The following is a 27,595-nucleotide window of genomic DNA, read 5'->3' on the forward strand; positions in this document are numbered from 1 at the left end:
TACCCTAGTAGGAAAGATCTGGAACACAGCATCTCATTCCTTAGTATTAATTTCCCTTACATCACAGAGAGTACTTGTATGCACAAAAATAAGCTTAATGCAATCTACGAGCACAACTTCTTGTGTCCTTTTCTGTCACAAGACTGCTCTGAAGGTAGAAACACACAAATGGGAAAAAGCAAGTGGATGGAAGAAGTAAAGAGTGAGAACAAAAGTCTCTTTTCTTGCCCTAAAAGACTTCACAGCCTATAGGACTTCTCCAAATATTCTTGGTTCTGGTAAAACTTCAGGAACAAGAACAATGCCTTTTTACACACACACACACACCCCCACACCCCCCCACACACACACACCCACACACCCTTGTTTATTTATAATGAAAAAAATCACTCCAGTCACTAGTTCACTAAAAATGCTTCTGCTATGCTAATTTTCTAATTAAAATGCCCTATTTCTGAAGGATGCAATTAAATGCACAAATTAGTATTGATAGTGAAGTTCCTGGCATAAGAAAGAAACTAAATATTTCAAAGCAAAGAGTATTTTTCACTTATTTTATAAACTTCTCATGCATGTTCCCAAGAAACAATCAAATTATTTTCTAAGGAATTAATGTATCAAAAGGGAATACAAAATATTTTAATACAACCTTGGTCTTCCATGCATGAACTGATTACTGTGAACTCCTTTAATTACCAAGGGTTCTTCTTGTTAAAGGAACTATTTGACAAAAGCTATCTTTTGCTCTCCGGATTAAACACTTGAGATAAAATTTTCTAACTGAACCTGTAGAAAGAAGAAAGTTCTTTCATGGGATAGCTACATGCCATAACTGCAACCCAAAGGTTCTCCACAGTACAGCATATTTTAGAATCCATTGCACCACCCGGGCTGCGTTCTGAAATCTCCTGCTGCTCCTAGCAATTAGGCATATCTGAGAATACACTCTTTATACTCAAACTGATAAAACTGAGAAGCGTAATCCCAAACCACAGTATGCACAGCATAGGTAAAGCAGTTCGCAAAGAGTGTTTTCTCACTACATGACAAAAATTGGCATTTTACACTGACAGAAGCAGTAAATGCCAGATTTCTCATTACACACAGAAGTGATTTTTTTTTCTGACTTAAAACTAAATGATTTTGTAAGGGCAGTCACAGAGAAAAATGCACTGATTTCTATTTGACACAATCAACAATATTCAAGAAGGCATTACCAGTAATTACATCAGACATGCAGGTAGGAACAGCAATTGGAAAAGCTTAGTGCTGGCTGGCAGAGCCACACAGAGATTGTGGCACAGACTTCCACCTGTGGCTCACTGCCAGCACCGATCTTCCCTGCTTGGGAAAGGAGCCAACCCTTGGTACCCGTGGCAGGGGGAGAGCTGTCCCTGCACTGCACAGCCAAGCCAGACCAGAGCTGGGCCCCACACTTTATCTGAGCTGAAGATCCTTGCTCCAGTCTGTCTCTACAGCAGAGCTCAGGAAAAAGGATACACACACAAGATAATTTCAGAGTTGTTTCTGTTGGAGGAGAGAAAACCAAGAAACAAACAATTCAAGAGGAAGTCCCACTAAGATTCAAGACTAGATCTTTATCCACTAAACTCAACATAAAAACCACGAAATGGTTTGGACTGGAAGGGATCTTAAAGATCATCAGCTCCCAACCCCCTGGTAAAGACACAAGGCTTCCACATTCATAACAATGTTCGTGTAAAGGATTTCATATGAAACTTTTGTAAAGAAAATTTTCTGACTTCATCAATGGCTCACAAATACATTGTCATTACAAATTTGATCACACCCCTCTCTTGGGACAAGTGCTTAAATGCACTGGTTTGCCAAATGCATTTATTGATATTTTAAGATATGATAAACATTACAGAAGGAATCTTGCTTTATATAAGGGTTACCCCTTTTTGAGAAAAAGTCAAACTTTCTCATTTTTTTATTTCTTATTTGCAAATTTTAAAAAAAGAGGTAAATCCACACTTTAAAAGCTTAAACTGTTGTGAAAACACTAGCTTTTAGTGAACTGTAATTAGAGAAATCATCCATTCAGAAATAATTCCAACACCCAACAAGGTACAAGTTCAGTAAATTTTTGGAACTGATTTTTAAGGGATTAGAAAAACATACATATTATGAAAAGTCATCAAGAAGTAATAGGTTGCAGAATAAAGTAGTCTCCTATTTCTTCTCCCTCATCTCAAAGATTTTTTATTTAGTGATCTGAGGCTATCAAGTTTACTGCAAGTTTTAAGCTTCAGTTGGTGCTGTTCAGTAAAACTTCAATTTTATTACAATATTACTTTAATAATATTATGTATGTTTCAGATTATAGAGCTTTTATAGTTAGCAGTTAGCTGCCTTTTTATAAAATTTCTGATGCAGTCAGAACAAAAACATTACATATTGTTCTCTCAAATAAGTTTGGGAAAAAATATTAGGACGCAGTTTATGTTAAACAGTTTCAAAAAGTTTTAAATTGCAAAACACTTGTAGAGCAAGTTTTCTACTTAGATACACAATATTCACCTTAAAGAGGGGAAAAAATACAAGATTATTTGATTACTTGTCCTTGTCAACTAAGATTAAGTGAAAAGCACAGCTCTTTTCTTAAATAAAAATTAAGGCTCATGCAGGTGTAAGAGGTAATAGGGTCACTTAAAATGTAAACATTACTTACACCTGCCACAGGATAATGTGAAAGTAGATAGCTATTAAACCATCTTAACTCTTGAAAGCTGGTGCTTGGATATATGCCACAGAAAACTAGTCTACCAAGACACGCATTCCTGACCTCAAGATTGTACCCGAAACAAAACCTCTGTTATGTGTAAACTCCTTATCTTTGCTATGCTGGCTAAGAGTAACAGAATGTATCCCTTTTCCCTTAAACCATATCTAGTAAATGTATCCTTAAATCAAGGTTGAAAAGTAGCCACATATTCCAAAAGATGCGTCCTGGTAGTATGAAGCCAGACCTCCTAACACAAATTTAAGGAAGTTTTCCTTAAACATCATTTAACAGAAAATACCTTTTACAAGATCACATGAAATACCTCTGCCATTAATATTCTTGCCTTACTTCTAACTCCTGGCTTACTTTGTTATTACTCTCATTCATTGCAGCTCAAAGAGCCTGGCATCAAGTTAAGAACATTAGGTGCTCTTAAAAAGGTTATTTTAAGATGTTATTCCCCTTTCTAGCTCTTCTGTAAACTGACATTCGTTAATTCAAAATAAGGCCTTACAGGTTAGTAAAGTGCAGTACCTTTATTTAGTACACACACAGTCTGCCCACAATTGCAGTTTACCATCTCTAACCATTCCTCTTTTACGGGAAGGGTGTTACGAAAGAAGCAGCCTGTGCCTAACCTTTCTAACCTAAACACTGTCACTCCAGACAGGTACTACACTTTGCCAGCCACCATAAATAGAATGCAGAGCTTGAGAAGGTCCAAGTTCAACATCTATTTTCGCCTTTAGCATTTGTTTCTCTTTCCATTAACATTTCATCCCAAAATTTCCAAAAAATACAAGTATCCAATCCTGACAACACCAAGAAACCTTCACTTTAGTCGCAAAATTATGCCTTCTACAGTATCAAACCTATCAACATTACTTTGCACGTGCTTTAAATCAGGTAAGTATCACCCCTCCAGGTGGGCTCTAAAAGGTGTGGTGCTTCACACCATAGCTTAACTCAATTCACAGCTTGCCGCCTTTTCTTGAAATACATCAATGCACATTTCTGTAAAGGTTCAAAATTCCAGGAACTCCTTTTCAAGTCATCAGAAACATATATTGAAAGTCTAGACTGAAAAAATTTAAGGTCTTAAAACACTGTCAAAAATGAAAAATAATACTGGTCGGAATTATTTCACTGCTTGCAGGCAACAATTCCATTTCTCCCCTTGTAGGATTTTAATACCAGAATTAAAAACAAAACTCAAAAATTCCACTTACCTGCTTGCATCATAATAACTTATAAATAGTGAACTCTTAAACAGAGCTGTAAGTTCACATAAGTTTATCCTCTAAAACCCCCTGAATTTGAAGAATCTCTGAGAAGATAACTCCAGGAGTCAAACAATCACACTTACATACCTTTCTCCTTCATAAAGGAAAGGAAAAACCTTTTGTTCTTACTTTGAAACAGTTTTCACTTTTATTGAAGTCAAGAGATATGCTGTCCCTCCCTTGTCCCATTCTACCAACAAAAAATAAATTCTTACAAATATACACGATACTAAAAAATACATGTGAACACCAAGAAAAATTCCTACTTATGTGTGAAAATGTGTGCCTATATACAGCTTCAGGTACGTGATAATCCTACTGGAAAGGATTTTTCTTGTCAGATACTTCTTATTAATTATTTGTTTAACCTCTGTATAGCCAGTCCTGTCTTGCATTGAGACACCTGAACACTAGGCCACTCCAAAACGAGTGAGGCAGACAAAGAAAAGATAAGGCTGTATGGCTAAGAGCAAGGCGAGGACAGTGAGATCTCAACTCCTTCTTCCAAAAGCGCTTATGTTGACACAATTGCTCATTAGACAGCAGTTTGTATTTCACCTTAATTTAGTCTCTGGCTATGGATAAGACAGGGTTATTTTCCATAGCAGTCATCCAAGTGCTTAAATTGCCTCAAACAGCTTGAACCCCCTGCCTTCCCACCCATTATCTTGTTTAACTGCAGTGCTGTATTAGCTGAAGCATTCCTACAAGAATGTGCACCGAAAGAGACTGGGGAAGTGATCTGGCTGCACATTCCCATGTCATTCTTTGTGGTCGAGGTATCACAGCTGCTAAGGCTGCTGCCTCAAACACTACTCCAGCTGGATGCCTGCTTCCCCTTAACCCCTGCCTCCCTGCTAAACATACATGTGCTTTTTCTGGGTCATCTCCTGAGAATGACAAGAGAAAGAAATTAAGAAGGATACAGCTTAAATCCACACTGAAGATTTAACTGCAGAAACAGCCAAGGCATTGGTTTCCCTATAGCAGAACCCCACCTAAACTGGCATTGTCACAGCCTCCACTGCTGCACCTCAGCCTCACATTCACACTTCCTCTGCTCAGCTCTGCCACACATCCATCTGTGTGGTATTTCAGGTGCTCAACAGGTGAGATCTTAACCATTTTCCTTTGTCAGACTGTTACATTTTCCAACGGCCTAACACACTTAGCCAGGCTTCTGGTATGGTCAGGCAAACCGAAGTGTCAGAACAAGACAGAAAACAGTAACAGAATGAAGGGAATGGAGCAAGAGTATGACTGCAACAGCAGCAAACACCTTCAATCACTTTAAACTGTCTCCTGTTATACCACAGTATGGGAAAAACTTGACAGCAACCTAAATCAACTTTTCTTAGCCATAAACTGCTGCCATAATGGTTCTCCAGTGTGCTGAAGCAGTAAGAGTCAGTATTACTCAGTGAATCTACTGCCTTCTAGCATTCTGCAAATGTTAATTAAGCTTCAGAGTATTCCACATGAAAGGCAAATAATGAAGACTTTAACGCTGAATCTCCCTAGTCTTTTCCTCATTCATTAAATAGCATCCATGAATCCTTATCCCAAACTAATTTCTTTTCAAGTTAGAAAAAAAGTCATGTCTTAGATGAAGTATCTAACTTAACATTCTCCTATATGAAACTAAATCACCACTATTTTTATTGCTGAATGTGGGATCCTGAGTCAATTAATGAAGATTACTATCATGCTTTATTGACAGCAGAGTGTGCAATTTACAATCCACTATGGAACCAGAAGGACAGTTACATGTCTGTTGAGACTCTCAGTTTCTGAAGTGCATGACCACAATCACAAGGATACTTAACTTCCAGAAAAGAAAACAAACATCTCCCTCATGACCCCTGTTTCCTGACTTTCAATTCTGCAGAACTTGACATCATTCATGCTGGAAAATTACTTATTAACAGCAAAAACTTTTTCAAACCTTGGAAAGCTTCAATAATTTTTTTTTTGTGACAGATTAGAACAGTGGATATTTACCAGTATGCACAGAGACAAAAAACAGGGCAGGTCACCTCTACCTTTCACTACTTTTATTCCCAGAATTTCATTATAGCCATAAAATTTTGATTCCTTTTAGCAAGGAAAAGTCATCTTTTATCCCTAGTCCAAAGATGCATGCTAAGCAAACAGAAAACCACCAAAAACTTACTCTCTAGTTCTTCTTTCTCAAAATTGGTATTGATAGTAGAGCTGGTTTTGCCCATATCCACAACAGCTTCTTCATCATGACCCTGAAGAAACAAGACACAAGTTTAAGTGAAAACTAAATAGAACTATATTTTTCCTAAATTCTTAAATATGTTCTGAAACATCACTGAAAACCTACCCATCCAATTTTTCATGAAAACATTACCCTGTATTGAAGGAAAAAGACAGTAAATCTACAGATAGGCTAAGTACCAAAGAATTTCCTTCTGCAATGCTCTTGATTTCATCGTATCAACAATCAGGACACACATTTCAGAAGTGAAGTATTCTTTCAGTTTTTCAAAAGCAATCAATCTACTTCAATAAAATAACTGGTAAATTTATAAAAAGTTACAGAAGTTAACATTCAGAGATCATGAACTCTTCTTTTTAGGGGACAATTCCTGAGTGAGATTTTCCAGAAAATATAAGAAGCTTTTTTGAACTAAGGGGTAGCAAAAGGGTTAGGTTACACAACTTGGGGGTCTTTCCTAGAGCAACAGCTCTGGAAAGATCAAAGTAACTGCTTCAGTCAGGTTTCAACAGCCACTTGTCAACCTAATTCAATTTTTTTTTAACCTACAAAGTTAAAAAGCAGCATTTTCAAGCAGACGTGTTCAACTTCCATTACAACTGAAACCACACCACTCATAACACACAGTATTTGAAATAGATATAGGCTTATCTCTGAACACGTCCTGTAATCACATTTAGCACATCACTAAAGCAGACCTTAAAACCACCTTCTGCTCAGTCTTAACAACAATGAAGTAACTGAGCAGTAGAAACCTTAAGCTCATCTCAGATTTGACATCAAAACTACATTAAAGTTGCCTTTCTCCAGGTGTCTGCATTCCTTAAAGTCCACTTTTCACAGCTCACAAATTACAGCCTCCTGACAGAGCTGGTTCTCCAAAAGAATGACTGCCTAAGGGTAATGCTTTACATACAAGTATAAGGGCAAGGCTAACCACTCAAGATTACTGTCCCTGCTCTTTCTGCTCCCGTGACCACACACTTTTTTCCTCAAGTCAGACCAAGCCATCATGAAATCAGATAAAAAGCACTTAAGTAACAGATTCATGGGGTTTTTTTAGCTTTTTTTATAACAACTTAATTAGTTTGCCGTTAGATCAGCTCACCAAAGTGACTTTTCTTGGAGCTATATCACCGCTAGATCCAGCACAAGTTTATCTGTTTGATCACTGCTTCTAGCAGCATTTACATTGATCTGATGCATTTACATCAGTCCACGGAGGATCTGCGATAATGGTTTCATGATAGAAAAATAGAAGCCTAAATCAGGAGTCTTACAGGGATTGGGAACCCTAACAACAGTGTTGACATTCAACTAAACTTTGGTCTTAGAATTAAGCAATTGCTTTATATATATAGAACGAGTTTGTCACTTCACAGGAAAGTGGCAAGGATGAAAAACAACATACCTGTGTGTAACAGGTACAAGTTAAACATACTACTATGTATGTACAGTATGTACTAAACATACTGTATCAACTCCTACCCTCAAAAAATTTTTTTGAACACAGAACTCCTTGATCTTAACAAAGACTATCTTTATTACAGTATATTATGCACACGTACAGAAAAAAAATCTAAATTTTTATTCAACTATTGAGGACAGAAGATGAAAGAATGAGGATGAAAAGCACCACATGCTGGGAAAAAACTTCAGATGAAGTTTAAAAAAAGGTCAGAGGCACCTAGACCACATAAAAAACCAAAAGCAGCTGACACTATGTAAATAAGTAAAAATACAAGAGAAAAAGTAGCACATGGCAGAATAAACCTCTGACAACTAGATACAGGTCGATTCTAAGCTGTGTCCCTAAAAATAGGGTTTTCAAGGAAGGTATTACACCATAACCTAACTTTGTCACTACTACCGCACTGTAGTGATAGTAGAGTTTTGTAGGCAGGTTAGAAAAATCAAAATCCTCTACACTTCACACAGCTACAATTAAAAAAATTGAAGTGATGTCTGTTGGGCAAGTCTGTGAAAATGTTCCAAGTGCCTATTAATAAAAAAGTGGCAAAAAGTTTTTAAGTATCATGATAATAAGACAGGAATGGAATATGGGGGAAATAGTATATTCTTGTCACCTACACACCAAAATCGAGAGTACTGTAGTACACTGCAGTTCACAGAAACATATATACACAGTGATGCTGCACTTTGCCAGAAAAATCGAAGTAAAGATGGAAACAGATGGAAGAATCGTAAATCCTCTAAACTACCTTAAGTGTTTTATTATTTGTGGGGAAAAAAAAAAACAAACCAAAAAACAAACCCCAGTAATAGGAAAACTGCTATCAAAACCTGTTCCACAATTAGCTTCATGGTTACAGCCACAGACTGCTGAAATATCCTGTACCTAAACATACCCATCCCCAGTAGTCCTTTTAGGACACTTGAAATTTTGCCAAACACACAGTTTTTGAGCAACGAAGTTTTTTTCCAGATTACACAAACAACTGCATACCAGTAAAAAACTACATACACACTATGAAAAATATATACACGAGGAAAGATTTTTATCTCCCAATAACATTTTGAAACTGTATTTGCCGCATGTTCTATATCACGTTATTAATTTTCATCACCCTTTGCTTTAGTAAAAGAGATTCTCTGCCAAACTCATACATACAGAAGCAGCCTTTGAAAACCACATCATGTGAAAGCAACATGTCTTTTAAGATTAGATTACAGGAAGGCATGCATGCCCTTGCAACCGTTCCATCACTATCTCAAAGTACTCAACATATGCAAAGACTCTTCCAAGAATAAACCATTAACAACCACAAATATCAAACGTGAAGGAAGCATATCATTTACAGCCTTTGTTCAGAAAAACACAAAGCATCATTTTAACATATCTGTTTTCTGATGCCAAGAGCAAATCCCAGTATGAGATACTTTTGCCTTAGGTCAGGTAAAAACCAAAAAATATTACAATACATTATAAAACTAAGTCCAAACTACAACCTCTTCCTGGTTAAAAATAACGTCTGTAGGGCATAGATTTCCAGTAATTATAGATGATCCATCTTGTCTGTTGAAGGCACTGGAGCGAGGGAAATGTTTACAGCTGCCATTGTAGTTCTTTCTTCTATTTTCTGAACTTTTTATATAAACAAAGAACAGTGGGATTGTTGAGAACTTGTCAGCTTCCTTCTTTAGGCGGAGAATGACTGGATCTTAAAGCAAGTGTTCCTCTGCAGTTTACCATTCACTTCATGTGAACCTTTACATAAAATAATCCCACAGATGCCCAAATACAGCTGATGTAGATGAGCCAAAGTAAAATAAAGACTAACTTAGAATGTATGTAGCTTTCATTTTCAGTCAAAAGACAGAACAATTGAGAAGGGGGGAAAAAACCATAGAAGCAACAACCAAGGTGCCCCAGGGAGAGATTAAGACTTCACCTTTGGTTTGCTTTTTTTTTGTTTTGACAAGGAGAAGTTAATTTATAAAAACCGAACAAATTCAGAGAACTTCAAAGGGGAAAAAAAAGAAAAAGAAAAAGCCTAGTACATTGTTTTAAGATACACTGCATTGTATGATGATACACTAAGTATATTTTTTCCTAACACCAGAGTTCTGAATACTCACAAACATACTGCAGAAACAACCCTCTAGTAAAATCTTCATTTTTAGCCAGAGGTGCCTGCATACACTAAAACCTGTCTTCTCAGCCTTCTAACTCTCCTCAGCATAAAAATGAAATCCCTTTTCAACTGCTGTAGATCAGACAAAACTTTCAAATACTCAGTGCTCCAGCAGACTCCCAGTAGGTTTCCTCTTGCCACCTCTGGTTTTCAAATGCCTTTTCTCAGTCCATGAGAAAAGAGTGATTCCCCTTGGCAGAAAAACAAGCACCAGAAATTAACACTACTTTTTTACTTCATCAAACATTTTTTGTCATTTAATACAATACACCTTTTGCATCTACCATATTAATGCTACAAATTTTTTAAAAGCAGTATTGAAAAACAAAAACGGTCAATCCTAAATTGCATGAATCATTAAGGAAAGCACTAGAGTTTGGAAGAACTGACAACCTCCAGCAATATGTGGTAGCTGCAGTCCAGAGGACTGGCACAAATATGACGCACGGAGTATTAAATCCAAAGGCAAGTTTCCACTGTCATCTCTACAAGCACTTCTCACCATGCAACTCACTTAACCTTGTGCAGTCATACACATGACAGATTTCAGACGGGCACACTGCCAAAGTGCATTACTGAATAACCACTTCCAAGACAGACAACTTGCTAGAAGCACATTTTTAAGGTACTTGAAATACAGTTCAATCAAATCATTCTGGTGATAGACAGTGATCATAAATGGCTGATACAGCTAACTGCAAACCTTTGAAATCTATGAGCAATACAGTAATTGTGTTAAGAATAATTTGAGCTTAACATTTAAGACCATTACTTAGCTAAGTCAATGTTCATGTGCTCTATTTACATCCCCTCAGACCAAAGCTTTTCCCTAGCAGAATTAGGGGGTGATTTGCAGCACCAAAAGAGACTGTACTAGTGCTCATGGAAATACCTAAGTAGGGCATAAGAGAGGGCACAAACAAACAAAAAAAACCTCCACAAACACCATCACCCCTCCTTCCAAAAATAATTACATTACCATTTTTATGCTACAAAGAAGCTCCACTGCAGCATTTTTTGAAGTAGGTGCAAATACAGGACAAAAAAAAAAAAAAAAAAGCCAAAAAAACCACCACCCTACACAAAAACCAACCAACAAAACCTAACTAACCCCAACCCAGGATGGGGAGGGAGGAGTGCACTTATATCAACTTTTTTCCTTTATACATCTGTCCCTGGCCAAGAGTTTTACTTTTCTTATTTTAATAATATTCTAATACAACTGCCTACACCATCACAGCAAACCTACTGCTTTGTGACTGTACTATATCCCAACCTCTCTGGCTTGAAGAGAAGGCAAAAAGTTCCCCTCTCCTTCCCACAAGAACCCATGGATACATCTCTGCTTCTCTAGACACAAAAGACCTGGCAGATGGGATTTAGCTCTTAGGCTGGAATGTGGCACAAAAAAAAAATCATTCTTCTCAAAACAGGAGCATGCCCTGCTTACAGACCCAACTGGCAAATCTTTGTAGCATGCTACTGTAGATTTACCAACTAAGATCCAGCACAGTGAACAGTGCACTTTGCCTTTCACACGCTGTTCTTCCTTCTTTCACCACCAGCGAGCACACAGAAGTTCAGAAGGGCTCAAGTGACAAAAACAAACCAAAAAATTAGATAACAAAAGATTCTCAATATTGCTTTGCTTCAAAAATAAAGGTTTGTCTAGAAAAAGGAATTAAAACCTTTATTTTTACCAAATATCTCAAAGACAACCAAAGAGGAATTACAAAACTTCACTTTGCAAATATATCCCGGTACATGTGTGTACATCTATAAAATATTTTAAAACTGACCTTTTTCAAAAATAGATTAACTCCTTTATTTTGTTACATAGGTATTGAAATATATTGTTCAGGATAATTTAGAACCAGCAGGGTAATTCACAATTCATTTTCACAGCCACATTTCTTTCCAAAGTGGTTGTTTTCAGAAGCCTGTATTTCTGTTCCAGGCACACATAGTACTCCATATAGTCAAGAAATAAAATACATCTCAAATTTACAAAATGCACACACAACCCCCTCTCTATCCATTCAACCTCACAGAGCTGCAAGTCAATAAGCACTAATACTCCAGTCAGTAAAAACCAGACAAGACCAATGTTGTAGACCCACAATATTAGGAGACTAAGTCTACCAGGGACAGAAATCCTGAAAGTGGTAAGAAACCAGAAAAACAGTGTCTTTGAGGCCATCTCTGTACACCATATGCAGAATTAATGATAACCACTCTACCTCAGGCAATCATCAGGTCCACCCTACAGTATTCCCACTGCTACCCATACACAGCACCAAGTAGCCTTAGCTAAAAATGAGTAAATAAAAAGGGCTTGTTGGCCTAGTTCACCTGCAGGAACAACCAACAGCAGCACTTGGTAAGTTCTAAATATATTGTTTTACTTCTCTTTCAGACTGATTCTGCTTTTAAACCAGAGGTAAGACGAGCCCACAGTGGGCAGGAGGGCAGGCATCTCTGGTAGCTGCCTCCTTGAAGGACAGTCAGGATACAAAAAAAAAATTAAAAGTCTTTCTAAATAACAGTAAGTGAAGGTATTAGGCAAGCTATTAAACTGCTCAACTTAAGTTGAACTGCACAAGTGGTCCTATAGATGCATTTGAAGTAAGTTCTTTGGGCACAGTCGCTACACAGCAATACTGTATCTTCAGAAGTTGCCAGAGTGATGAAACACTACCAGTTCTAAATCAAGCACATCAACCTAACAGCCAAGAAAAAATGCACCAAAGATAAATGAGTCCTATCTCATTTTGTCATCATACAATTTTTAGCTGCCCTCCCCTCTAAATATACACAGATGAGAGCACAATTAATAATAATTCACAAACAGAACACTTGCCAGGTTTAAAACAGGAAGCATACTGTTGATGGGTTCCCCCTTAGTTGTATTTTCTATGGTCTCCTTTGCACAGGAAGAACTGCTTTACAGTTTTTTCCCCCTACTATGTTAGCACAGGGGCTCAAACACAAGGAAGACTCCAGTACAGCTCAATGGCTTTGGTGTCAGCACACACAAGCCTTTTCCCAAGTATTTTATCTGTGCTTATACAACTCTTATTTTACACAACAATCCTCACATGTAAATGAAAGTCCCTCCTAATCAAAGCAACACCGAGAGCCTCACAGGAAGGTCTGACAATTAGATTTATTTCAGCAACACCAGAACTATAATGAAATAGGTTAGGGATACTTAGACAAGTTTTTTTAGCCTACTAATCCTCTAATTAACTGCTCAGCTTACCTGACTAAATACATCAGACCAATCTGCTTCTAGAAGCCTTACAAAAACACAGCAGCTATACAAACCTTGTTTGGACAAGGATGTCCAAAAGACATCAACAGACTTCAGTCAGACTCTCCAGAAGTCGCATTGTACTTTAAATTTTCCAAAACTGTACGTGGAGGGCACAAAAAACGTGTATGTGTGCTACTTAAACACCACGAAACCCAAACCCTTTCAGGAAAAAGCAGTTCTAAACACGCTAATGTTTTGCTTCTTGCACCATTGAAATCTAATGTTTATAAGTAGTTTTATCTCAGTTCTAGCAGGCCTTACTCCTGTCAGGGTCACATTGAGCACCACAACCTGCAAGAGAAGCCATGTCCCATCCCACAAAAATTCAACACGTCCTTGGACAATAAACCAAGTGTTTGTGTTAATCAGAAGGGAAAATTAAATCAGGAGAAAGTCAGAAAGAAAAGGAAACATAATGCCAACAAGAGACTGGCCACAATTGCAAATGGCTATCAACTATGGCACACCACAGCAATTCATCAAAGAAACTGGATTAGAACAAGCACAAGAAAAATGGATGGCTTGATTCCTAGAAAAGTATGACTAAGATACAAGTGACTATTTGATTAAAATTAGAAGCCCATTTGAATTCAACCTGAGTGTTCTGCAAGCCAGAAAATTCAGCACCATGCGTAAACTTAGCAAATGCTGTCACCAATCCAACACAAGATATCAAATTGCATATCTAATATTATAGTAGCTATTTTACAAAGTTGCATTTTATCACTGCCTCACAGTACTAAATTTCATTCAAAAAAAATCTGCATCTCCATTCACTTAGATGTAATAAAGTGAATTCCTGAAATTACAAGTAAAAAAAGCAGAAGTACTATAACGTTTACAACTGATCACCTCATATCTTTGCCTAGTCTTCTAGGCATACACATGCTTGTTAGAGTTCTGTGCCCAGAGCTGAAAGTAGCATCACAATGAAAACCAAAAACTGAGCACTGTACTACAGAGACCCTGACAAACAAAAAGCCACTGCCATCTGATGCACTTTAACACACCTAAATCAAACTCTTACTTCTTACGCTCACACAAGGAAACAGAAAATTTAGTTGTCACATATAAAATAATTCAGGGATCTTTAGAGTATTACAGCATAGGAAAATTCCATCCCATAGATTTTAATTTCCAGGAATCTCTTAAGTAGTAATCCCTGTTACACTCTGCATTGCAGTTACATGGCAGTAGTATGACAGCCCATACAACTGTAAGCAAAAGCTTGTAACACTAATACTAGAATTCACTGCTTCATTGTACAAACCCCCAGAAATGGAGTTTTGTATCTGTGCCACTGAGGTCTGAAGAAAATGCTATCTCCTTGAACATTTTGCCTCAGTTACACAGCTCATTAAGTTCACTTTCCTTTTTTGTCAAAAAAGAACAATTAACTGGCTATTTCAAAATTCTCTACCAGAAACATCCCTGCTATATTTGCACAGAATCAGGCAAAGCCACAGCTGATAACCTTCAAATTTAGAAAGGCTGACTCAAAATAATGCAAAAGAAAAAAGAAAAAATAACCCAACCCAAAACACTCAACCACTCTAATAGTCTGGTATAATAGTGTCACAACTGTAAAAGCACATTTTCTTTCTGAATTAAGCTGGTTACTATGATTAAGCAATTCTAACAACACAGCAAATATCTTCCCTAATACAGAAATCTCTACTCTAAGTATTACTGTTACCACCAGATCTTTCAAAAATTTCTTCCATAACTAGTGAGTCTAAGGTAGCACACAATTCTGAGCCACAGCTGCTAAATATCACTTGCATCAAATCACATTCAAGCCATTATTCCGTTACACAGCTGCTATTTACATACAGGTTGCATTTTCTTCCCTTGACGAGCTTCTTCCATGCTGATGTGCAGAAGCAAAGAATGCCCTTGTCCGAGACCCTGTAATGAACCTCCCAAGAGATCAGAGCCTGCGCATACATGACTGCTTTAGCTCGCTGTGCCTGACACAGATGTACTCCGGGAAATTGCTCCCCAGCCAATCGCTCCTGCTCCAGTCGCTCATCTCCCGGGCCACTGATTACAGCTACCGCAGGGTCGCACAGCAGCAGAATGGGCAAGACGGCATGCCTTCAATTCCAGCTCAGGGAATACCAAAAAAGGAACTGAAACTGACTTCCAGACTTAATATTTTCTGCATCAACAGCTGCAAAGAACAGCTCCAAGGTAATATTTTTGCTCTGATCCAAGACTTCACTAGCACTACAAAACGAAAATGCATTTGTACTTTGGGTCCCAGAACAGAACAACCCAGAAGTCAAACATCTGCTACGTGTGTTTATAGCTGTATTATCAACCTTTCACCGAATACTCATTCCAATGCAGGTGGGGGTTTCTTTTACACAAGCCATATATTCTTGTTCAACAAAATAAAACAAGGCTTCCTAAAAAGAAATATCTTTTTTTTTCCTCCTGTTGAAGAGGTAAAAAAGTGCTGCTGGTAGCTGTAATTAATCTCATGTCTCCTCCCAGAGTAAGATCTCTCTGTTCCAGGCATGATGTGAGTAGCTGTACTTTGTTTCCTTAAGCCAACCTTAGGAAAATGCAACCTCCACTCCAGCAGATCAAATTCAGACCTTCATTTCACTATTTCCCTCTTCATCACTGACATTCCCTAATCTCCTCATCCCATCATAAAATGCATGGGAAAACTGGCTCTTTAAGGAGTTATCTATAACTTAACCTTCAAGCCATGTCACTGCCTTCCTTGTTCCTTTTTCTTCTTTCATTCCTACTTCTTGTTGGATGAGAACTAGCAATGAAGCTGCACTGGTGCCACCCCAACCAACAAACAACTTGGACAAAATAAACCAAGTAACATACTGTCCGTCAACGTGGTGCAAATACATTGTGCAACTTTGAAGATGGTATTTATCACATAGCTGTAGAGAAATCAGAAGGCCACATTCAGTTCCACTCACTGCTTCAGTGCAGAAAATTCTCTAACCATAGGCTAATAGAAGTATTCTCAGATAGTGCTGACAAGAGAGTTTAAAAGTAGTTTGTTTCCATTCTGTAAATAGAAGTTCACTCTAACGCACGTACGCATCTTTTCACTTTCAAGCTACTGAAAGCCTCTCTGCTGCCATATGTAAATGGCTATAAACTAAATGATTCATCCAGGAAGCACAAAGTTAAACAAAAATATCAGATACCCTAACTCTTAGTGATCGCTTCTCAACTGCGCATCCTAAATCATACCTATTCTTTCCCTATTGTAGAGCAAGGACTCACGCAGTTCTTCAGCTGCATAGATGAATCGTGAAACAGCTGTGCTGAACTGTGTCCTGGTGGCTCTCCCATACTTCAGTGCACTGCTCCTTAGCATAAATCCATACTATTAGTAATTAAACTGCCAGAAGTACAAAAATATGTTCATTTAGGCTGGGGGTGGGTGTGTGAAGGGAAAAGAGGCTATCTACTCCTTTCAGACAGAATAAGAGTGGAAATAACACTCTTTTTTTAAATTTTTTTAACTTTGGGAAAAAACACACACTTGGTTTCAATATTTAAAAAAAAAACCCCACCTCTCTGAGGCAGTTTATTGAAATCCCTTTATAGTCTGCAGTCAACTTATCCTTGTTAATTGTCACTCAGTCTTGGAACAAAACAATCAAAAAAAGCCACTCAGAAGCAATATAAGCCCGCTTTTTTTCAAACAGATGGAAGTTTTTGTCTTTTAAGTAACATACCAAAACACTTTGTGGATAAACATCTGCTCTTCCCTTAAGAGTAAATACCAGGAAAAAGCTTCCCATTAAATGGAGAACAGCACAAACTTCAAACTGCAACTGTCTCAACATGTTTAACTACAGAAGTATTCTAAAACAAACTGTAGGCAAATATATTCAAAATTATCACATCCTTGAACATGTTCAGTGACAACACTGTGAGAACTCAGAGCAGAACTATTTGTACTGCAGCAGTATTTTAACCATATGTTTGATGCTGAAAAAAAGTCTCTGTGAAGTGTATGAGGGCTTTTTTTTTTAAATAAAAGGAACATAAGTACCTGTAACAAAACATACCTTGTTTTCCTTCAATCTTTGCTTCTTAATTTTCACTTTTATACCCCTTCAAGTTCCACTTATTTGACCTTATCTCAGTCTATAAAAGCATGTTTTTGAAAGATGAGTCCAAAAGAGTATGTACCTCTTGTCTAGACAAAAAAAGAAATTTCACCTGAGCTCTTACATCTTTGAAAAACTTCTCATCTTTTCTCAAGTGATACACAATTCTGATCCCAGTCCACCATGAAGTGGCAGTGAACTGCCTCACTGCAGGGTCTGTAGAGTGTCTAGCAGGCAGAGCTATGCTTAATCTGCCATTCTGAAATGGCAGGACATTTAAAGTAGCTGTGGTAAGCAGGACTGAGCTCTCAGCAGGATTTACCACATGAGCTCCAGCCCAGCTGCTATCGGACAGAGCCAGATATGAGCACAAGGAAACCGAGTGCTTGTCTGCTTGCAGAGAGACTGTACTGACATACCCCCACATACAGCCCTGTAAACTCGTGTATCTAGGGTGCCCTTTCTACTGATACTTTAAAATCCTGGTTTGGGGGGTAGGGAGGTGGGGTGTTAAGAGTCGCATCCATAGTCCAAAATCACACAATTTCTTATGTGAACTAATTAGATCAGGGAGTTAGGAGCTGATGATCCCTAAGCATCTCTTCCAACTCAAGAGTCTACGACACTATGACTATCTTTTCTAACATTGAAGTCCCAAAAAACCAACCCAGTACACTGCCCGCTTTCTTCATGCAGCTGAAAAGACAGCATCTAATAAGCTCAATGCATCTCTCTTTAGGAAAGAATAAAAAAAACCCAGGAAATAACTTAGGAGACAGCATGACAAGACTTCTAAATGTGGCTTTATTTTGGAGGTGTTGAGGGTGGCCCAGGCCACGGGGGACCAAGGGGGCAAGCAAGATGCTAGGGGATTAAGATGAAGCAAGGGCAAGTTGTACCACATAGTCTAAAGTTAGTAGGTCAAATACTTCTATAGATGGTTTTGTTCAGCTTATCAAATGGGAACCTACTAACTCATTAAGAACAGCTTCCTAGAAGTTTCTTACTACAAAGAAATTAAATATAAGGTATTCCTCTAAGAAAATATTACTGCCTTAGCAAGGGAACACAGAAATCTTTGCAGGCAGTGGCTGATTGTTTAATGAATTAAAATTAGCCATAAAACCCAAAAGTCTGACTGCCTACAAGTACTTTTCTGAATATAATTTCTACATATCAACTAGTTCCCAAGACATACATCTGCACAGCACGCTTCAGCTTGCCTCAGTTTGCATCGGCACGTACACATGGAACTGGGTGTTTCCAAAAAAAGAAAGGGGACGAAAAAAGATAGATGTATTCTGTACAGATATTCTCTGGTGTATTGCCCCAGTAGTGGACTCCTGGGTTTCTCAGCACATTGCAGGACAGCTGTCAGAAGCCACCAGGATGCTGAGAGCAAACATGAGGCAGATCACTAGTTTAAGCCCTCCTGACATTACAGAATTGAACATCATTTGGACAGCTGAGTACTTATTCTCTAGAGAGGATATCAATGAAATTTATAACCTGGACCCTCATTAACAGCAAGATTACTATGTTCTCTACTGTACTATGTACTACTTCATTAATCACCCCATGTCCTGATGCAAATAACTTGATGAAGTAGAAAACTAAAAGATGTGTGTAAAGTTTTCCAGGACTGGTTCCTGGACTCAAAACTGTCCCCCAGTATAGATAGATGAAATTCACCATGTTCCAACAGAACCCCACCAAGATTTTACACCAGCATGTATGAGCATGTGGTCAGCATGCAAATGGCACTGAGCTAAGCTAGGGAGGCTTAGGTGATTTGATTTGTTGGGGTTTTCAGGAGACAGGGTTTTTAAACTTTGTGTTTCTTTTTCTGGGGTGGGGATGGGGGGGTGGGGTGTGGAGGAATGGTAGGGAGACACAGGAATTCAAAGCTGCTCACTTTACAACTGCAACATATTTCTCATCACTTGCCTTTAGCTAAATTCATCTCCAGGCATTCTGGCAGCATTTTTGAGAGATATTCTGATTTTTCTTTATCCTAAAATAGTCTTAAATCACTGTGCAAGTTCACAAGCACTGTAAACCAGGGCTGTTTCAATACTATTAAGGCCACCTAACCAAAGCCGTATGTTTAACTGCTCTATAACCACTTGTACAAATATTCTGATTCATAGAGTGGTTCGGGCTGGAAGAGGACCTTGAAGTTCCAACTTCCCTGCTGTGGGCAGAGACACGTTTCACTAGACCAGACTGCTCAGAGCTTCAACCCGGCCTTGAACACTTCCAGGAATGAGGCATCCACAATTTCTCTGGGCAACCCATTCCAGTGCCTCACCACTCTCACTATAAAAAGCTTTCCCTAACATCTAATCTGAACCTACTCTCTTTCTATTTGAAATAGAATTTCCCCTTGTCCTGTCACTACATCTGCTTTTAAATAGCCTTGTCCCACCTTTCCTGTGGGTTCCTTTCAGGTACTAGAGTGCCACAATTTGGTCCCTCCAAAGCCTTCTTTTCCCCAGGCTGAACAATCCAAAGTCTCTCAGCCTTTCCTCATAGGGGATATGCTCCATGCCTCTGATCAATTTGGTGGCCTCCTCTGGACCCACTCCAACAGGTCAATGTCCAAACATTAAACCCTCATCCTCTATATTAATTCCCTAGAATAGATGGCACCATTGTGAACAGCTGATGAGTCCAGATATGAAGCGGCGTAATAAGGGACAGATAATCTAATCTTGTTTTTATTGACATTATTTAAAGTGCTTGCACAAAAAGGCCCTTCCCTGACAGCAGATCAAAGAAAGTAGAAAAAATAAAGAAGGTCAAATCATCCAATTATGCAGTTAGACAAACTGTTCAAATACAACCAAACCAAACTACACCCAAACAGAACAACTCCTTGACAAGACCACCAACTGCCAGCAGCTAATAAATAAAACAAGTCTTTCAATGAGTGGTGTGATTTTGAATGATTATTCACCATATGTCTTTCCACAGAAAAGTGAAAGACTGAATCTCACCAATCCACATGAATTCAAGGCTTAACTCCAGCTTTCCCTGTGTCTCAAGTTCTCTGTTCATATATCTGTATCCCAGTCAAACCAAGTACCTGTATGATAACTTACTGACAACACATTTACTTACAGTGAACAAAATTACTAAATACAAATCAAAACTCAGTAAGTTACAGTGGGAGGGTGAGGAAACGTTTCCAACATCAATAGCAGGCAACCGATCCAGCAGGAGGAATCGGTGCTCTGCTGGCCCACAACATTTCTTTTTAATAAGAAGGCAGGCAGAATGGAAGTACAGTCTGCTTATGACCTGCTCCTGCAATCTGAACTACAGCAGCTTTTCATAATAAATTTTTAGGAAAGTGCTGTAACATAGAGGATTCAGGTGCTGTCATCTGAAGATTATTTTAAAAAAATAATTTTTAAAACCCTGAACAAAAACAAACAAAACCACAAACAACACGAGACAAAACCCAACAAAATAAAACCAAAAGTCTACAACTCACATCTCCAAAGTTATGCTCAGGAACTTCAAGGTATCTGAAATCCTTGTATCATGAATGCCAGTCAGATTATTACTGCTGTTACATGCTGAATGTCAACCAGCCACCAGTGTATTAGCAAGCCTCTAGCGTGATAAATTCACAGCGACCAAAAAAGTTTTAGCAACCCCACGTATTTTGTTAATAAGGCAGACAGTACCAGAAAGCTGCAATTCCTGTTTTGTGCAGTGCTGGCCATAATGAGAACCAGCAACATACCAGATCAGGGAACTAATCTAGCAATAAAATTGCACCAACAGTATTTTGCCACTTCACCTCGGATGCCACTCAGCACCAGTGAGGCACAGGCAGGGGATGCTGGTGAGCCCAGAGGAGGTAGAGCAGGACCATGGGGCAACTCTAGCAAACTCTGACTCAGGCTATAGCAGAGCCACATATGCACTGCTGTACCTTCACATCTCAGCTTGGAGAAATGGTGAGGTACCAGTCACATCACCTTCCATTCTTTTCATAATGTTTTGACAATGCAACATCCTTGCCTTACATTAGATCTGATGCTTTCCGACTTCTGCCCCCCTTGCCTTTCCTCACTCTCACAAGCACCAGGCTCTTTCCCTGCCCCTGTGCTCACTGACAAGATGTCTTCCAGACCAAGGGACACCCACAAGCTGAGGAGGCACATTAGCCACAGCCACGTGGGCAAAAACACCAAACTTCCTTCAGGACATGGTAATGATGGTGGTACACATCATTACAGGACCAACTTGGACAACTTGGACTCTAGTTGTTTCAGAAAAGTAGGCATGACACAGTATCACTTTAAAAGAAGCCAAAAAAAATCTGTGCTACTGTTAATTTGGAAACTGTGGACCCTTAAAGTGAACAGAAAAGACTCAATTACATGAAAAATGAGGCAGGACTGCCCCCACTCGTTGATATTATTCACTGAGGCTACTACAAAGTCCTAGGCAAGGGGAAGCTGCCCAAGGAACTTTTAATTGTGGAAGCAAAGTTCTTCAGTAGAAGGGTAGAGGGGAAAAAAAAAATCAAAGGTGGTGGTGGTGATGCCTGTGTTTGTGGAATGAAAGTTTTTTGTTTATGCTTTTGTTTTTTTTTTTACACATAAAGACAACGAATAAAATGAGCTGAAAACAAATAAAGTAAGCACCAGCATTGGTGGTTCAGTGGTAGAATTCTCGCCTGCCACGCGGGAGGCCCGGGTTCGATTCCCGGCCAATGCAGTCGGTACTTTTAGAGAGGCAATTCCATAACTCCACTCAGTGAGACTCCACCTGGACTGCAGCATCCAGCTCTGGGGTTCCCAGCACAGGGAAGACATGGACCTGCTGGAACAAGTCCGGAGGAGGCCACCAAGATAATTAGAGGGATGGAGCACCCTTCCCTGAAGGAAAAGCTCTTGCACTTCAAATAGAAAGAAAGCTCGCTCACATTAGATATCAGGAAGAAATTCTTTACTGTCTGGTGGTGAGGCACTTGAGAGCTGCCCAGAGAAGTTGTGGCTGCCCTATCCATGAGAGTGCTTAAGGCCAGGTTGGATGAAGCTCTGAGCAACCTTGTCTAGTTGAAAATGTCCCTCACCACTACTAGTTCTTGTAGCTGGAACTACAAGACTGTGCCTTCCAACCCAGACCATTTTTTGATTCAATGATTCTGACTACAGAATAAACATGTAACTCAATATTAATTTCAGAAAACTAAATGGCCAAGTCTTGTTTCAGATTGTAGGCTGGTTTTTAAGGTTTTGTTTGGGTTGACTGCTTCAGAAGTTGAATTGGCTTATGAGAATGGAGACAGGACATTGTGGGAATGACATTTCCTTTTAAGAGATCAGGAACTAGTTAGTACAGCTCACCCTTACCATGAAGCCATATTTTAGGACATGTACTTTCTTGCCAAAATTTCTTCCATTTTCCTCTTGCAGTTCTAAAGCACAACAGAGTATTTTAGAAGTCTAAAATAAAGACATTGCCAGACAAAAAAACTGTCAGAACTTGAAATCTCTAGGAGTCCTTCCGAAGTCCTTCAGAAGGGTCACTAAAGTGTCATTTAAAAGGGCATCCACTTCTGTTTCCTATTTGCAATGCCTAATATTTTGTAAAGCTATACAGACGAGCTTCTTTAGTTCTTGTTTTAAAAAAGCAGGTAGCTGATTTTCTGATGTTTTAAGAAGGGTAATGCTTTCACTATGTCTGACTAGCAGGTCCTGGGAGAAGTCAGTTTAAAAGTAAGGTGTTGATTCTGACACAACTGATTGATGTATGCCATCGTACATGGTACCTATTTTACAGGAACGTTCAGTTGACAAAATGCAAAGGGAAACTGAAACAGAGATCTAAAATTAGCAAAAAAAAAACCCCTACCTCTTTTGTAGCCACTTCATCCCTTGTCTCAAGGACAACTACTGATAACGGGTTTTTTATTAGTTTTTTGTTTTGTCAATAACCACATAAAAGACAATCTATAACACTTTTAAGAAAGTACTTTTAAGAAAGACACACGTGTCCCCTGTGAAGAGAAAAAATTACTGCTGTAGGACTCCTACTATAAATTTATGACTCGAGGGGCTACTTAGTAAGAAAAGTTGACAGCATCCAATACATGGCAGGCAAATCAAATGCTCCTCATTTGTCTAACACTTGTTCTCAAGCTTCAGAGAGCATTAACATGTCTTGCACGGGAGCTCTAACCAGCCAAGACCTATTAACAAGGGTGCTCTCTGAAAAGACACTTTTCACTATTTTAAAATAAACAAGAGAAGTTCTGTCTTTCTAATAAAGACACAAAGCACATTTCCACGCACCTTAACACTGCCATGTTCAAGGAAAGACCAATATTAAGCAAAATTGGAGTATGCACAATTAAGAACTTAGGCAGGCTTCTGGCTTTCACACTGACTTCTGGGAGACAGACAATTATCTAGACTTCCATAAAGTTTATCCATGAAATTTCTGCTGCCATGATTGTCTTGTAAGGCAAGTTTGAACTTGCAGAGTAAAAAACTTACACCAGCCATGCTCCTTGAGATGCAACCATAGCAATTCTGACCAGCCCTAGGAACTCAAAAGCTAGCATCAATAAATTAAAGTCTTAGCCCCAGACACAAAGTCTCCTCCTGCACTCTCTGCCTGAACTTGAAAAGAGATTCAACAGCTTTAAGATGTCCTTACAAACACAATTGATACCATTAACAGATTAAAAATAAAATACCAAGTCAAACACACAGTAAACCTCACATTAAGACAAATACATAAAATACATCATCCAGACTGGGGATCTAAGTAAAAGACCTTCCAGCAATATGAATCAAGTATGCTACACCCAGTGGCTAAAAGAATTTTAACACTTTTAATTCAGGATTTCACAGCTAGCAGGGAATTTTTAAATGCTGAAAAAAATGCAAGAGTTATTCTAGACAATGGCAACTGTGTCTAGCAGCCAAGTGAATTTTCTACACATATCAAACAAGGAGAAGAAAATAAAAAAAATTGCATTATGTTTCTCATTATTTAGAAACCAAGTGTCCAGAAGAAGTATTTCTTTTCAATAGTACCAAATTTGTAGAGAAGCCATCTACACAGAATCTAATACTTCCTTTTACTATGGCATATAAAATATGAACAACACAGCTTACAGCCCTGGGGATGTGTTATGGTATCAAATAAATTTTTGCAATCAGATATCTTAATTACACATGCATTAATTCAACTTTAAATGTTCAACTGGGTTCTTCTGGGAGGGAAGAACATCTTTACATGATGGTTTTTGGCAATCAAATCCAGCTTTCATCATTCCATGATTCCAAAGGACTGCTCCACCTCAAACTCACATAGAAGAGAATTTGAAAAAATAAATATGAGATACATGAGAAACAACAGTTAAGAGAAGCTTTATTGAAACTTTCTCACCTACTCCATATAAAGAAATATTTATATAGGAAAAATTTGAACATACATGGCCTCTAGGCAATTGCCCACGTTTCTAATGATGAAGTTTCTCATTTCTCTAGATCATATGCAAGTTATAGGCATATTCTTCCCTTTTTCCAGTCTTACTTCACCTAAGTCTGGGCACACACAAAGAAATCAACCTATCCACCAAATCCTTTGGGTTTTTTCTCACATTTCTTCACAGGACTGCCTCTACAGAAGAAAACCAACTGTCTACAGGCAGGCTGGAAAAGTATCACCAACAGCACATCGTAAAAATCTCCTCTGTATAAAACAAACAGAATCAAACTGGCTTCTATGGCAGTTTAATTTGAATCAAATGAGATCATATCTGAATGAGAATAAGACATTTAACCTTGGCAGAAAATGGTACCTTTTATTGGCATTTGAATACACTTCGATAGTTGGGACAGCACAACATCATAGCTTTTGGCTATCTTAACATCAATTTCAGAGCTTTCTTCTGAGACATAGTTCATTTAACTGGAAGCAATAATTTCATATCTGATTTTAACAACCTTTTACAGACTTCCTCAAAAACTGAGGTTTCCAAAAGGACCTGTCTTTTCAATTTGAAGCAGTTTCATTGTTGATTATCAAAATCAACACTGGCACAAACATTATTTTGTGGGGGTTTTTTAAAGCATATAAAGCAAAATTATTCAAGCACAAGACAAATAAATGGTTATTTTAAAATACTTATAACGAGGCCAACAGTCTACTAAAAGCTTTTTATGCTGTCTGAGGTCCAGGTACACTGACAGGAGCTCAAAGAAAGGGTAAGATGCCATTTTCTCACTGGGACAGAACAACTGGGATAAAAGGAAGCCCTCCCATTATACGAAAACTGTAGTTCACTTTAGAATTACCACATCCATACCAGGACACTAGGGGGAACCTGAAAGCAGTGCACTTCAAAAATGTCTTGCACACTCTGATCTCACCATTAACTGTAAATTTTCAGTCATGAACAAGTGATTTAGATACACAACGGAAGAGAACTTTTTTCAGACAACTGAGGTTATAATGCTTACACATTTGAAATGCAGTCATACATTGGGAAAAAAAAGCATGGCATTCTGACAGCCCCAGACAGGAAGCTGTTGTACAGTAGCACAGAGAAGATCCATCATTCTCTCCATTCTTGCAGTTCGAGTCTTTTTGATCGAAGAAAATTACGAAGCTGCATACTCAAATACCAAGCCAAGTATCTTAAACAAAAAGCAGTTGAAAAGACTGCAATGTTTATTTCCACTTACTGTTTAGGAAATGAAACAAAGCAACCTGAAGAAAACTTCATGTATTTGAAGGTTGTTTCTACTTTTGGCTCTTTCCATTATGTAACTTTTGGATTTTTGGTAACACGTGATACAATGTTATTAGCACCTTACACACATTCATCAACATGCCTGCTCTCCTACACAGTGTCACCCCAAGCACATCACACAACAGGGAACTATACCACAAGTCAGACTTTTGGAACCAGTGCATCAGCAGGCTTTACTTCTACCCTGGGTATTAATTTGAATATGCAAGATAACCCCACATATCTAAAAGCTCTAAAAGAACTAGGAAGCATTAGGAGACGAAAATAGGCATGCAGTTTTGAGAGATGTCACTAGCAACATTCATAGCCTAACTCTTTAAAAGGAGGATGGAAGAAGAGGGTGATGGAAGAGCGTTCACTAAGGGTTTCCTAAAATTACCCATTTTCTTTTAATAGTAATTTTCTTACCTCTATATACTTATTGATACTTTAAAGCAGTATTACATTCAATAAATAAGCTTTCCCAAAATCTCCCATATTCTTTCAGTTAACCACTCATGTATTTTCCAGGTGTTGCAAACTAACTTGACTGGTCATTTTTACTAATGTTACCAATAGAACTGTCAATGCATATTAATAAAGGCACAAACATTTACAGTTGGACTCCAAGATCTTAAGGGTCTTTTCCAACCTAAATGAGACTATGATTTCTATGATCCTAAAGGAGAGACGTCAGTGTTTACAGTGCTGAAGAGGAACATCCTTAGTATTTTGTATTAACTCTGAAGCATCGACTCAAATACAGTTTTTCAAACACTAACCTCTTCACCAAGATTTTATGAACAAACAGCAATGAAATCACAACTCACACAAAAAAATTCCTCTGCTTAAGCTGCTTTTGTTGGAAATTTATGAAACCACAGAGGAAAATTCTAACTATTGTAAATTAGGAAGCCACTGAAGGAGCCATTCCAACAGAGTATTACTAATACATGATCTAAGAAACCATGAACATAACTCACCCACGCTACATTGTCTTGACAATCAGGCACCACTTCTTTACAAACACATCATGAGCAGGCCTTGAATTACAGGCATTCTCTATTACACGAGCAGAGACACACACAACAAAAGTCACCAGTAAGTATTTAAAACCAGAAACCTCACTTAGCCCTCAGCTGCCAAGGAAGACAAATTGCTCAATCCTTGGCTCCTCTATTGTGCTGTAGTTGCACGCTATAGCACTTTCTAGGATGAAAAGAAAACTTGATTGCACTCAAGTGGGGTCTTTGAATACCATGACAGGATCACATCTAATTATCCAGTTTAAACCAAGTAATTCTGGCTGTTTCATTACATCTAGCCTCTGAAAAACTTTGATATAAACCATTGTTCTCATTAATAAGACTTCTGTCAAACTACCTGCTACGAGTAGGTTTAACACATTAACATAACTAGTAGAGTTCACTTAACGAAATCAGCTTCCTCATCTACGAGTTCCATTGGTCAACTGCACCA

General features: G+C 38.3%; 1 protein-coding gene, 1 non-coding gene and 1 pseudogene across 10 annotated transcripts in view; 2 read left to right on the forward strand and 1 right to left on the reverse strand.

The window, feature by feature from the left end:
* The window catches only part of SLC4A7 (solute carrier family 4 member 7), a 93,078-nt gene that overhangs the window by 51,008 nt on the left and 14,475 nt on the right, over positions 1-27,595 (reverse strand). For 6 of the 9 annotated variants that reach the window (XM_085051145.1, XM_085051144.1, XM_085051151.1 and 3 more), the window contains exon 2: positions 6,206-6,287. In XM_085051145.1, coding sequence (XP_084907271.1) covers positions 6,206-6,287 — 82 coding nt within the window. Of the gene's footprint in view, positions 1-6,205; positions 6,288-15,082; positions 15,237-27,595 lie in introns of those variants that run through there. The other 3 variants (XM_085051153.1, XM_085051150.1, XM_085051143.1) reach the window with 1 other exon arrangement.
* On the forward strand, positions 21,481-22,790 carry LOC146441181 (large ribosomal subunit protein uL15 pseudogene; annotated as a pseudogene).
* TRNAG-GCC (transfer RNA glycine (anticodon GCC)) lies at positions 22,013-22,083 on the forward strand. Its single transcript has one exon. It is a non-coding gene; the product is annotated as a tRNA-Gly (tRNA).

This window comes from Lichenostomus cassidix, chromosome 2, assembly GCF_008360975.1.
Source record: "Lichenostomus cassidix isolate B80296 chromosome 2, HeHo_3.0, whole genome shotgun sequence".
In the NCBI taxonomy this organism is placed as follows: domain Eukaryota; kingdom Metazoa; phylum Chordata; class Aves; order Passeriformes; family Meliphagidae; genus Lichenostomus; species Lichenostomus cassidix.